This window comes from Drosophila grimshawi, unplaced genomic scaffold, assembly GCF_018153295.1.
Source record: "Drosophila grimshawi isolate 15287-2541.00 unplaced genomic scaffold, ASM1815329v1 contig_1377, whole genome shotgun sequence".
NCBI classification, from domain to species: Eukaryota; Metazoa; Arthropoda; class Insecta; order Diptera; family Drosophilidae; genus Drosophila; species Drosophila grimshawi.
This window is the reverse complement of record NW_025062900.1, coordinates 24,300,071-24,314,440: the sequence shown is the minus strand read 5'-3', so window position 1 is coordinate 24,314,440 and position 14,370 is coordinate 24,300,071. Positions and strand designations below refer to the sequence as shown.

Sequence of the window (14,370 nt, the reverse complement as noted above, 5' to 3'; positions counted from 1 at the left end):
GATTTTATGTGCAAACTTAAATTATACAATTTGAGGGCCATGAATACATTTTTAAGATCTCATCTCTGTTGTTGTTTTTGTTGCTTTTGTTGTTACTGCTGCTGCTGCTGCTACTGCTGCTGCTGTTGCTGCTGAAAGGGACAATGAGTTGCTAAATGCCTTGAATATTCCTTTGGTCATTGCTTTGGTTGCATGCATAATGGAAGGTACTTTTTCAGACACACACACACAGAAACACTAACATATACTTGAAATGATAACAAGAGCTTCCATATGATGACAGTTTGAGTGAGTCATGTGGTTTTCCAGCAAAGGAATTTTATATTGCCTACTGGCTTGCTGCTGTCATTGGAACTGAGAAATTTGTGTTTAGTTTTGAATGGTTTAGTTTGGCAAAATGCACAACACTTTATTGCAGTCATTTTATTTGAATTCTTTGCATAGTTTATTGTTACAGGTATCGCTTAGAAATTAAAATGATTTATTTTCACATATTCACGTATGACTATAACTCTACGCTATTTTTGGAAATTTGGCCCCGGACAAAACCGGATAATCTCCTGAAGTTAATTTTGTAGATTTTCTTTACTCTCATTCTTTATCGCAATCCTCTTGAAAACACACACAAAACAAATCACGCACTTTGTAAACATAAAGTCGACAGTAAAGGGATGACGCTCGCTGTTAATGGCTGATCTAGCGGAATTTTTTGTTACTCTTCTTGTTATTGCCTTCGCAAATTTCGTGTGTGTCTGACTCTTTCTCTTTACGCTCACATGTATATATAGTTTACAAACGAAAGTTGGAAACAAAAGGCAACGCAGAGCAACAAGCAAATAACATTAAGCGAAAATGCCAAATAGGGTGTGAGTGAGAGCAAAAGTTTTGCCTTAATTCAATTATGTGTGGTCTACACACTGGCCAGACGTGCAAATGTGAAACCAACACAAGAAAAAAAAAAGTGAGAACGTTGCAGTCGGGCGTAAACGATTGCGAAATACTCTGAAATCATAAGTAATACCATCCGATAACAGGTCCCACAGAACAAGTTTGGTGTACCGTCCAAGTTTGCCTTGAAAGTTGCGGTAGAAATAGACTTTTGTGCATTTTGGGACGGGAGTGGGCTTGTCTCAAAAAAAATGTAATCTACCTTCCACGTTTGATAACTGTAGCTCTTAAATTGCGGGAGATATAGGCTTTAATTGTTTCAAAATTTGGTGACTTTAAAATTGGGGAAGATATGCGGTTTTATCGGCTTCCAGGTGTGGGCGTGCCCATTAAAATTTATTGTAATCGGTTCTTAAATGCGGCTACTACTTATATACCTACCACAGTCTAACTTGACTCTAACGGGTCTAACTTTCAAACTACGGAAGATATACCCATTAAAAGTGTTTAATAGCAAGGGGCCTGCGGGCGGTGTAAGTGGGCGTGGCATATGCCGATCTTTGAAGGACATCAGCAACAACCTACCGACAAAATCTGATGACTGTAGCCTTAAAATTATGGGAGATGATACCTTCGGTGTCAGAGTATAAAAACGAAACTCGAAAAAAGCAATGCAGACCCCTTGACCGACTGTTGCCCAGACTCCAGCGTGTTTTTTTAAATTTTTATTTTTGTTTGCACTCTCGCATTTTTACAAATTAAAAGCGATGGTAAGTTCAACTCCCGACTTGGCGTTACACTGTGTTGTCCCGCCAGTTATTTCAGTCTGTCCTCCATTATCGTAGCCATTGTCGCCGCTGTTGTCTTGTCTGCTTTGTGCAACCGCAAAATGTTGCAGGCATGTTGCAGGCATGTTGCGACATGCAGCAACAGCAACTTTTATGAAAACTATTTGCAAATGCAAGCAGCATTAAAAACAAATACAACGACTGGCGTACGGAAAAAGGAGTACCTCAAGTCCAAGATCTTCCTGTTTACCGTAACCAGGAGCTAGAGGCTACCCGTTGTATGTGTGTAAGTACATGTGTCTTGTGCACATGCAACTGTCGGGCAGGTCGGGATGTAGCAGAAATAGCAATTGCAAATTGAAATACGTTAGAGAGCTCCAGTCGCCTGACTAGGAAATATCCGGTATATGCTGAAAATAACCTTCATTTATCTTAGCCACTTATGAATTTATTTTTCAAAAAATATATTAGGTAAAATAGCCAAATCGATTATCAAAATGAAAACATATTGAGCTTCATCAAAAATTTAGATAAAGCGAGTTAAGCTTAACCTCTCAAAACATTTTTGACTTGAATACGATAAATACAACTTTTAATTTATGGCATATGTCAATATAATTTCAAGCCTTAAATGCTGATAAACACAAAATAAATATTTGCTCCATTTATAGCGCAAATATTTAAATTTAACGAGATGTTCTTCTAAGACACTTTAAGCACTTATACTTTTTTTCTTTTCTTTGGTTACAGGGTATTTAAAAGCAGCTGCTGGCGTGAGAGCCTTTCATAAGAGGCGCAAAGAGAATGGCAAATAAAAATCAGAGCCTTCCAAAGCCAAGTCTAAGACCAGCATCGCCTCCAGTGCCAGACCAGTGCCAGTGCCAGTGCCAGGGGTGGTGTGGCGGGGCGGCGGGTCAATTGGCCGCTTTCCGTCTGACGTTGTTAACCCTGCAAGTTATGCATTCTTAATTTAATCGCTAGAAATTGACTCTCCAGAGTGCGAAGCAATGCAGGGCTTAGCGCTGCTTCCAGCGTCCTATTTTGGCTCTGCCTTTGCCATACTCCTTGTCTGGATACTGAAACTCGCAAGCAATTTTGAAAACTTTGCTGCAGAGATTGAGCATATATCATGCGATTATGAGGATATTGCATAGTTTGCATTATCCAATGGCTTGGAAATCTTTATTGTCCAAACAGATATTAAGCTCTGCAGATTTTAGAGACTCTCTTAATGTCTTGCACCCTTAAGGCCTGAAAATAGTTGCCAGACGTTGCAAAAGTTAGTTTCGCTTGCCAAAGGCTGCAACTGCAACTGTCTGTCTAAGTTGTGAAAAGGATTTTGCGTTGCATAGGAATGGCATGGCTTGCAAGCATGGCAAGAATTTCGATTCAAAGTTAAATTTTGAATTTATATGTTCAATATACGTAACTTGATTTAACTTTAATTTTCTTGAATTCATTCTGAGAAATGAAAAAAATATTTTATTTTGCAAATGTATATTGAATCTGTATATTAAACAACCTGTACAAAAGTCAATTTATTGTTATCTTTTTGATAAATATATGAGAGTATATTAAAACCAACAACGACTAACTTAGACGCGCCGAGGATTACATACCCTTAATTTGCTAACATTTCAATTTTAGTGGGAGTTTAAAATATTATTGTATTTTAACTCATGCTGGTCGAGAATATATATACATTATGGGGTCGGAGACGTCTTCTGCAGGACAAAATTAAAATATCGTCCAAAAGACAATTAAAAATAGAAAGAGTACATTATTTTCAATGAGAAAGCCATATCAAATTTTCAATTATCTGCTGTGTACTTTTAAAATCATTCGGAAATTACACACATATGGCAGAAGTTCTTAAGGCCCGCGAATGAGTCAGAAATGTACAATCTGATATATGCGCAATCGAGCAATTTATCGTTATTTATATCGTTGCTTTCATGCTTGACTTCAAGGTGATTTCAATTTCGATTGCCAGTTCATCTCTCTTTTTTTTCGGTCATTTTCCTTGTCTGCATCCTGCATTGTCAGGAAGTGCTGTTTCCAAGGACGCAGCTGTTGATTCGTTGCGCTGACGTCTTTTTAATTTAAAATGCAATCGTTCGGCTTGTAGCCTCTTGGGACCATGGCCACAATGGGCATTCTCTGCTCACACTGTCACAAGACACACACACACACACACACACACGTGTGTTTTTGTATGTAAATGGGATATGGATAAATATGGCTAAGCACGCGTGTGTGTTGTGTTGTGCCTTATGTTTGTGTGTTGTGTCGCCGTCTGTGGCGCTATTGTTGTCTTCTGTGCTCTGTTTGCCCTCACGAGATTTACAACGTGACAGCGCACAAGTCGTCGCGCTAGATATCGCTACAGGTTGACCCAGGGACGCTTTTGGAGTAGCTGGCAACTGGCAACTGGCAGCTGGCAACTAACATCAGGCACCTGGTTGCGGTAGCCTTGCTGGTGGCTTCGATGGTACCTTGGGTAATGCCATCGATGGTGCACGTTGGCAACACGTGTCAAGGACACTGATTTATATGTTTTCCATTTTTGTTTTATGATTAGCGCGTCCCGTATCTTTCATCTTGGCCCATGGCAACGTGCGTAGCATTAATGAGCGCCCCAAATGCCATTCCCAATACGAATTGTAACTCTCGCATCCCCTACCAAAAAAAAAAAACTATGGCACCTCCGACGTGGAGCTTTATGAGTTTCCATTTTAAACCCGTCGCCGGTCGCTGACTGCGCAAATTAAAATCGACATGAAAGACATCATCATAAATTGCGCATTGACGCATTTAAATTGCTCTGCAAGGCTTTAAGTCAGCTCCATTTGAATTTTGCACAACGCAACTAGACACTGAGAGCGACAGTGCACTCTCTGGGCTGAGATGGACGGGGGTGGTGGGGGTGGATGCGGATAAATGTGTAGAGCTGTTCATAACCCGGCAGCTGTGGCCATCTCACGGACGGAAGTTGCTGGCATCAGTGCCGGAAATAGCTGCGTATATCCACAGGCAAGCCAATAGTTTGCGGGGCTTTGAATGCGTCGCATTTGCGTTTAACGAAATGAATGCATTTCTAGGAGTTCCTGAAATCACATTTTCCTCCATATTCACGTCGCAAATATTCCACAAAACGGTTTTAATCGTATTTAGCGCGAATCTCATTCTATCAACCTGACAACCATCAAACAGAAACAAATTTAAGTTTCGATTCCGATTTTGGTACATAACGTATACAGATTCCAGTAAAGATTCAGAACATTTTCCAAAGTATATATATATATATATATATATATATATATATATTGGCTTTTTCGGACTGCTACGCTGTTTTGGTTTCGATACAGTAATTTTTTCTTCTCTATGAATTTATTTTTGTTGATTTACAATTCTCGATTACACCGTCGACATGCCAGTTTTTAAGCTACATTATTTCAGTTCATAGTCCTATATTATAATCGTTTGAATTGGCATTTGGGCATACACGCTGGGGCAGGTACAGTTCTTAGTTCCGAAGGAGTCAACACCTACAAGTTCTTTAATGATCACTAATGGACCGCCGGACCGCCTTTCTTCCGATTGCAGGCGCAAATCATTTCCTTAGTTATCGGATAGTTGTGGAAAGAACTTCACAATGTTTGATTAAATTCGGTGTTTCATTTGTAAATTCGGTGTTTCCGACTCTGTGAATGAGGACCCCCATCCAGTTACCGTTGCGAAAGATTTTATTTTTGGATATTTCGTAGCCAGAGCAATGGGTTGCACACGCTTTCCCAATGTAAGACTCACATATACGTAATACGACAATATCGTTGGTATCTGTTGGTCTATGATAGTTTTCACGTATTGTGCTGAGAGGAACCCAAGCGTATCTACAACTCACCAAGGGTCTTTATCTTCGTCATATAATGTGCAGCATTTATGATGATCTCAGCACTGTATGTGGAACCCCCACAATCGTGCTGTCCTAGATACTGCAAGGAGACCTGCCAGGGTGCGTTCTCGATGACTGTTTGGCTGACATGCTAAAAATCAAAAGACCGATTTACAGACACTAAAGTAATTATAGCAAGCTGCAGCAAATACTTCAGATACTGGCAGCTCAATTTGCTTTTATAGACAAAAGCAGCGAAGCAATACTCATTTATCTCTGTGCCATATTGTTTTTTCAATGGCATTTAGTTATCTTAGCTAAAATATGAAATTGAATAAGCAGTTTTTATCTACCAACTGTAAGCAAGTGTAATATTTCCTTTTGGCATAAGCCATAAAAGTAACAAAGTTGTTGGTCATACCTTTAGGTTTAAGCAGTAACAAAGTTGTTGGTCATACCTTTAGGTTTAAGCAACGACTTTGTATCTATGATTATTAAAGAATATGTTTTCAATACTTAATTAATGGGAATATTCTCGATGTAAGCAGATATATTTTTGAATGGAATGAGAAAGTTGATTGAATGACTTTTTCGGAACTACTAGTTTTCGCTGGGTTGTGTATTGCGGTCATATCCATATTTATAGAGGGGGAACAGCCAACTTTGCCAGCTATCGAACAAAGCCAACACACCGCGGCCCGCTTTTCAATTCAATTTCCTAGTGAAACATCACGCAGCTGTGCTGGATGGCTGTGGGGGGTAGAGATCGTTGCCCGGATTGCCCAGACAGACTGCTGCGAGTAGACAGACTGATATTCAGGCATTTTGGCCAATTTAGTACAACGCTGATTTGGTTGTTGTTGCTGCTGCCGATGCACTGGAGCAGCAAATGCTGCTGCTGTCGTTATCATTCAATTGGCGCCACGCCCACTTGAGCATTTTGAATGCCAAGTGCATTGAATGATGCTTCGCTGGCTCTCGGCTTGATTTAATTGGGCGCATGCAGCACGTCGAGGTGGAAAAGGTGGCCGACCAGCACTTGACTTTCCCCGGCGCCAGTTTACTAAAGGCGCCTGTAAAATGAGCTTAACTAGCCACTGACCAGAAGGCTTGGCGCAGGATAACCGGCTGGCATGGGAGATTGGGGCCTTGGGGTAAATGCATATTGTCACCAGGAGAACATTCGTGTCGAGGAGCAACTAAAGCGGAATGAAACAGTTAGCCCACGGCTATCAGATTGCATTGTGTGGATTGAAAAACGCTTTAAACGTTAAGCAGGACCTGCACAGCCAGCTACGTGTTTGGAATTTTCCGTCATCCCTACCCCGCCATTAAGCACAGGCCGAGGAGGGGATGTGTGGAGGGCGGTGGTTAGTGTTGTTCACATGCATACCAAATTAGTTTAATTCAATCAAATCTTCAACAAAGTTGTTTAGTCTTCTGTGTGGGACGATGTTGGGGTGTTTGGGCGTCCTGCCAGTCAGTTATGAGTCAGCAGCATTTTCCGTTAGCATTTTAAATTGCTTTTGTGTAGTGCCTCAGTCGATAAGAGGATGGGGAGGGAACACAGAGCATGGCAGCTACATCAGCCACGGGCAATTTTCCAGTTTGTTGTTCACAAGTCTGGAAAGCAATTCTATTAAAAACAGTGCTCAGTAACAGCAGCAAGCGACAAGAACAATAAGCGATATGGAGTCGATAACATGTTTAGTCATATAAACAAATTTGTTTGCTGCTCCAGATTCGGCCAATATGAAATTCCATTAATTTGATGGATACACGTACTTATAATTTTAGCTAAAAATATTCAAATTTCAAGTGCACTCACGGAGCGATGCAGAAAGCTGGGGAAATGATAGGATTGAGCTATCCGTGGATAAGGAAGATGACAATGAAAAATAGGCACTGGAGTTGAATGACTATTATGTTTGTTATAAATGCAGATTTGCCAATGAGTAGCACAATATATTGTATAAATATATTACATTCTACACTTCATAAAGAAACGCGCTTGGTGTATTTATGTATATCAGCATAGCTACAAAACAAAAAATAATGCATAATTATCCCTTAAGGCTTTCATATACTTTTAAAACATACTTTAATCATGCATTTAGCTTTACGTGTGATTAATCTGCTTTCAGTCATTGCAATTCATTAAATTGACTTAAACTCTAGTTTTTATGTGGCTCGAGTTAAAGTCAATTTAATTGAGAGCTGGATATAGCTGAACTGCAAGTTGGCAACTCTCAAAAAAAAAAAGTTTCACTTGTTTGAATTGTCTGTTGTTTGTTGGTTATATAATTTCTTATTGTCCAATCAAAGGTTTTAACTTATTACAAGCTTAAACGTAATGGAATTAAGGTAATGGCCCTAAAAGTTGCTGCACTCAGTAATTTGTTCAGGTCAAAGTTTTAATTTTTAATTAAATGCAAACAAGTGGCGAAGTAGCCGAGGCAGAAGACCAGCAGGAAAGGGGAAATCAGGTTTAAGGGGGGCTTGGTCATTTGATTCAGTTCTTCGTTAACATTAATAGGTTGAGGAGCACACAAACAAAATAATGCACTCACAAAGCGAATCAACACAGATACATATATGTTTACTTCATCATACACCAAAACGACGACCAGGTCCCCTTTCAAAGGAAAAAGAAACGGGGCAACAGCGTTTCATTTAATTGCATCCCAATGGGGCACATTCTTCGAGACTGCAACATAACAAGCAACAGATGGAGGTAAAAAAACGGAATCGAAATGTTTTTGCTGTTTATGTAAGTAAAAACAGTATATCAAAGAGTTGACGACCCGAACTTTTGGTGTGCGTTGGGAGGAGTGTTGCCAAGGGCTTGAAGAAAAGTTGAGCAAAAGATAGCATCATGAAACTATTTGTGCCAAAGTTGTCATGCCAAATAATTTACTATATTTGTCCACATTCTGTTTGTGCTCGTGTATTTTTTTTTATAAAAATTATTCTTGGGCAAATTAGAGAAAAATGTGTTTGTCTTTCTGTAAGAGAGCTACGAAGTACATCGCGATTTGTACACCCTTTCGAAAGTACATACTGACTGTCAGTAAAAGTTTGACGACAAAATGAATGCAAATTGATAGAAGGGACCAATTAGCAGGTACAACTATTACAAGGTTTGGTTTCACTAAAGTATGAAACACAATTTTTATAATTATCAAGCTTATTTTGTACATCTTTTGATTTAAATGAAGATTTTTTTAAAGTGCGAAAGTAGGTATTACAGTTTAACTCATTATATATATTTTTAAACTCCCATTTAAAACAATGCTAGTTGTTGGACGTCACAACACTTCCTACCATTTAAAAATATTGCTTAAATTGTTGGGCCGGCCTGCATGAAATTGCCTCGTCACTCCCTCCCAGGTCCTTCATAATATGAATGGCGATGACCACATTGGCAATTCAATCGTTTGCAACGCCCCAGTGCAGCTGCCACTTTTTATTATGCTCATCAAAAGTGTATAATTCAATTTTTCCAATCGAACAAATCGCTACGCGATGTGAGCACAAAATGTACAAAAAAACCAAAAGAAAGAGTGGAAAATTGCGCATACGCTAAATAAATGGCAAACCATAAGTGTTCCCTGACTAAACTCGCAAGTTGCCACATGCCACACCGTCTGTGAAAATCAACTGCATTTTGGAGTAGACATTTAAGAGCGACATGAAGACAGACTCTAACTAAGACATATGATGTACCAATTTCTTTTTGTAATACATCAATAGATATATAAATAAAATATTTTCTTATAATCGAGTGGATTTAAAAAATGTATGATAGTTTTATTCGTAGGTTCTGATTTGAATAGAATTTCTGATTTCATTACCCAAATATTTGGTGTGTGTTCGTGTCACGAGAGAACAATCGACACGTACCCAACCCATGCATGGAACACATCCATTGTATTCCGTTATTGGTCATAAATCATGTCATTGCATTTTGCGGCTCACAAGTTTTTGATGCCAGTATGGTTTGGCCGCCCACAAAGGGAGTTTTGGCAAGTTTTATTCAGTCGATGCGTGCGTTTCATACGCAATGTGTGACTGCCACATGCTGTGGAAGCTGCTGCAACTGCTCTAGCTGCCGAGCCATTGCGTATTTCTTTAATTGCTGACAATTGCAGACTGTTGACATTTATTAAAACAATAAACAAAATCACGCATACATTTCCTCATTGCTCATGCAACACAAATTGCCACAAGCAGCAACAAAGAAAGAGAGAGAGAGAGAGAGTTAGAGAGATAAGTGGCAGGCAACATGATGGGACATAAACATGAGGCGCACGTACAATGCATAAATATTTTAATTCAGCAACAGTTTTTGATAGTTTTATGTTGAGTTGCCTTTCGGCAACTCCCCTTTTTCCTAGCAACAGAGCCCAGCAAAGAATTTTGCCTCAGCTGTTGGCATGCAACTCTGGCTTACTGGCTGAAATGTGGCAATGATAAATGTCCGTCTTGTATTTCAATTTATTTTACAATTTCCTAAGCTGACAACTAAAATGAGAATTCGAGCAATGAATATATTTTCAACTTGTGAAATATCTGAACTAAGTCTAAATGATAAGCAAAAAGTTTATACATATAAATTAAAGAATTAGTGTATTTATTTTACTATCTGTATTGAACATGTTAAGTAATTTAGAATTGCTTCCTTAAGGCGTAATTGAATATATTAATTGGGTTTAACGTACAATTGCTCTTAAACTTAAGCAAAATCCATATATTTATCAAAGCAATTTGCGTTTAGAATCTACATGCACAATCTCATGCAATTTTACCATTTTTCGATGACTGTCCAAAAATGGAATGAGTGTATTTGAAAACGTTTACGACAACTAAAAGTTTTAGTTCAAAACTTTTAGGCAAAAGCACAAAACCAAAAAAACTGTTAAGCATGCTCCAATTGCGAGCTATAGACTATGTTATACCCTTTAACTGGTTCTGGACTCTATCATAAGGTGTAAATATATAGTAAAGTAAAAGTAGTGTTAAATAAAATATTTTTTTTTGGCGGATATGTCAGTGTTAATCAGTTACTAATGCAGATCTCATATTTTTTTGTTGTTGCTTACGTTTTGAAAACCTTGTTATATCCATTTTACCCCAACTTGATTGGAATAAAATATACAAAATGCACAAACAAAGGCCGTAAATGTATGCTCTGTTTTCCACTTGCACATGCCTGTAAAATATTCGAAACGTTCTTTAATCGATTGGTTTTATGGATAGGAAATAGGTAAATACTGGTCAGTCGAAGTGTTCTGACTGTGCAATGCTCTGTTTCTGGCAAAAGCGAAAAAATGTACAATTTTAACAATTTTTTCTATTCGCCAGTTACTATAAAGCAAGTTTAAGTAGACGAACATACACGACAATTGACTATATATATTTTCCCAGATTAGACGCTCTACCTTTAACACCGTTGACCAAAAGGAAAATTTACACAAGACCAAATTACTCTTTTCTCCATTGGGAACAGTGTATGGAAAAAAAGATTGCAACAAATTTGCATGTGCCATGTAGCACTATTTCCAGAGTCGACTTTTTGGCCAGGCATAGAGTATTTTTGGAAATTGCATTTGCGCCATGTGAGTAGAAGAAATGGAGTGGCCTGCTCGTGTGTGTTTTGCCATATTTTTGCCCCTTTGGGCCATAGAAGCTAAAACGTTTGGCGGCTCAAACGAACGCCGAAAGAAGCGAATACGGCCAAAGTGGATTACCAAAGTCGACAGTAGCAGCAGCAGTAGTCGCACTCCTTTTCCTGCCCTCCTCGATTGAAAGGGGTGTTGCTGTTGCAGCCCTTTTTTCCTGTTTGACTGAGCCTTTGAATGGTGGCTCAGCGTAGGCGTATCGTGTCCAGAACCGAGTGCCTCTCTCACATTGTCGATTCAATTGAGATGGCTAACAACTGCCCCTACTGACTGTGGGCTGAAGTCCATGGCTATCAGCTCGACATTCGGCTCAATTGCTCAGTCTGCAGCTGAGTGGCTGGCCCAGTTTTATTGGCTTTGTGCCTTAATGCAATGAACTTGCGTCAAAGTGTGCGTCTCGTCAATCGCTTCACGTTTTAGTTTTTACTTTTTTGCTGGAACGGATGTGTAGAAGTATATCCTTGAAGTGAGTATGGGTATGCAAATATCATATTCAAATATTTATTTTCGTAAGGTTCATTTTGTTTTTTTTTTTTTGTCAAACCATGACAGGTTGCTATTTTGAAAATCGAGTTAGTTTTGTTGAAGTTGTTGAAAATTCGAAGTCTAAAAATCGATCTTCCTGATCTAGTCGTTAGTCACCATTTTACAGACAGCTAGTCAGGTGAACGCTTAGCGTATTGTGTATAAACTCATAGCACAAAACATGTTAGAATGCAGCTTAGCTACGAGATACCATGAACCCAGATCGATATTTTTAATTTTTTTTATATCGATATTCGTGAAACGGGGGCAGCTATCAATAAAATTGTTGGAAATATGTAATGTAATGCAGCCTCCAGCTCTTATAGTCACTGAGATTGACCGTTTCACACAGACGGATGAGTAAAAAGACCCGGATGTTGATGTTGATCAAGGATATATATTTTATAGGGTCGGAAGTGCATCCTCTCTGCCTGTTGAGTGTATAATGACTTTGTCAGTTTAATCATAAATTATGCAAAATTGGATTGGTTTTTGTTTATATTTATATTATTTATGTACAAGCAAAGTACACTCGAACACACAGAGATTTTTTTGTCACTACAAAATTCAAGTTTTGCTTTAAAAAAAAAAGGAAAGAATAATGAAAATGTTGTGCAGTTTGCAGTTTTCGCCTCACAATTACAGTACATGTGCAATCGAGCGCATCCGGCAGCAGATGCTGCGGTTGTCATTAAAACCCAGCGCAACAACGATATGTTTTCCGATATATACACATACATATATATTCTGCAAATAAGTGTACAAATGAATGTAGAGTACTCTTTTACCCGTACAATACATAAATATGCGAAACCAAATTTGCGAAATTAATTAAATCGACAGAAAGTAACGTACATTTTGGTTTTACACTTTGAGTGTGGCATTCGTTGCCACAAATGTATTCTGAATTTAAATGTGAATATGTGAATATCAATCACTTTTGCAACGGCGATATGGACGTGTAAAATTAATTGACTTTGTTAAAGCTGTCACGCTTGACAGAGCTAAGCTTTAAGTGGATACTCAAACTGGATAATGCAAGTTAACAGATTATCGCAATGAATACAAAATTGTATATATATTTGAAAATTAAACAGAACATTATTGTACAACTGATGACACCTTTTAAAATATATCTTCAAGGCGACTCTGTGGCACATCTGATTGAGAATTTACATTTATCGCCAGTTTTGCAGCAAAATAATGCTCGATATATCCTCTGCAGCATTTGGGAATGACTTCACTTGACAGAATTGGCAATTAGTGTCGCCCAGCTGGGACTGCCACACTGGAGTTTTAGGAAGAGACGGCAGCTCATTAATAACCGTTGCCAGGCAATACTAATGCAAGTGTTCATACATCACTCATACGTCATGTGGGTTAATCCAATCATTACATGACTGTGAGTGACTGATATCGGAGTTGAATGCGCATCTGACAGCTCCTCGTCACTCGGCGACTGTGAAGCATCTAATCTATGGCTAAAGGACGAGTACCCTAAGTTTAGCTGGGGGCTGCAATATCAATCAAAATGTTAATACCGCCGCCCTTATTTGGGTGGAATGGGGCATTCAAATGGAGAGTTTACATTTATAAGGGATTGAAATTATAGCTTAACCTATGTTTATTAAGATAAATGAAATATCTTGTTTCCAAGACCACTTAGTAATTCAATTGATAGCCGTTGATAATTATAGTTTTTAATAAGTAAATTAGTTTTTAAAGACACTTAATATTTGATAAAGTCCCAGCAAAAGAGGTAAATTGAAAGTTGTATAATGCTGGAAATGCTTATCAAGTTTGGTTTGCACAAAGTTTTCTACTACTTTTAAAAAGCGATGCTGTGTAAACTGTGCAATGTCTTATGGAGCTTATGGTAACCGAAGTTCTTCTTTCTGTTGAGAGTCACCTGGCAACTAAATAAAGCATTTATTAATATGAAAAGTTTATTTTTTGTATAAAAGCTTTTTGAGAGATTGGTAACAGGATGGTTGGACGACATCGTTTGAGTAAGTTGCATATTATGATTGAAGTTTATACTAACTCGATGTTATAAAAGAAGATACATAATACTTGAATATTCATCTTTGCTTTTCCTTCGATTGCAATGAAAAATCATGAAAAATTTATTGAAGATGTGTCACAAAAAAAAAAATACAAATAATTAATTATACAATTATAAGTCTTCGACGGACTATAAATTCATTATTACAGCCAAATTAATTCATTTTGCTTAATGAATTATAATTAAATTTAAAAAAATGCCAAGCCAAAGACCATGTGTAAATATTTAAAACACTTATTGATTAATGGGACGATAATTTGGCTTTTTCCCTTATAACCTTGGGCTCATGTCTCTCATGCATTTTTACGAGAGCTCAATGAAGTGGTAAATCAAGAACAGAAGTGTCTCTTGGAGATCAGTTAAATAAATAGGAATCCCAACTTTTTGGTCTGGGTATTACTAAAAATATTAAAAGTTCTGTGTTCATCTAATTTTTTTCGCAGATAAGTTACCTTTCGAATTGTTGCTACAACAATGTGTATGTTTCGAATGTAATGTAAAAATAATGCAAAAAATATATAAAAATTG

The 14,370-nt window shown here is 38.0% G+C and overlaps 1 protein-coding gene across 1 annotated transcript; it reads right to left on the bottom strand.

Annotated features, from left to right (window-relative positions):
* Positions 1 to 5,059: 5,059 nt before the first annotated feature.
* LOC116805706 (trypsin-5-like) lies at positions 5,060 to 9,691 on the bottom strand. Its single transcript, XM_043214429.1, has 4 exons — positions 9,632 to 9,691; positions 5,581 to 5,722; positions 5,465 to 5,524; positions 5,060 to 5,296 (listed from the first exon to the last, which is right to left on the bottom strand). Exons 1-4 carry the CDS (start codon positions 9,689 to 9,691, stop codon positions 5,145 to 5,147), a joined length of 414 nt encoding a protein of 137 aa, XP_043070364.1. The 3' UTR covers positions 5,060 to 5,144.
* Positions 9,692 to 14,370: the final 4,679 nt, after the last annotated feature.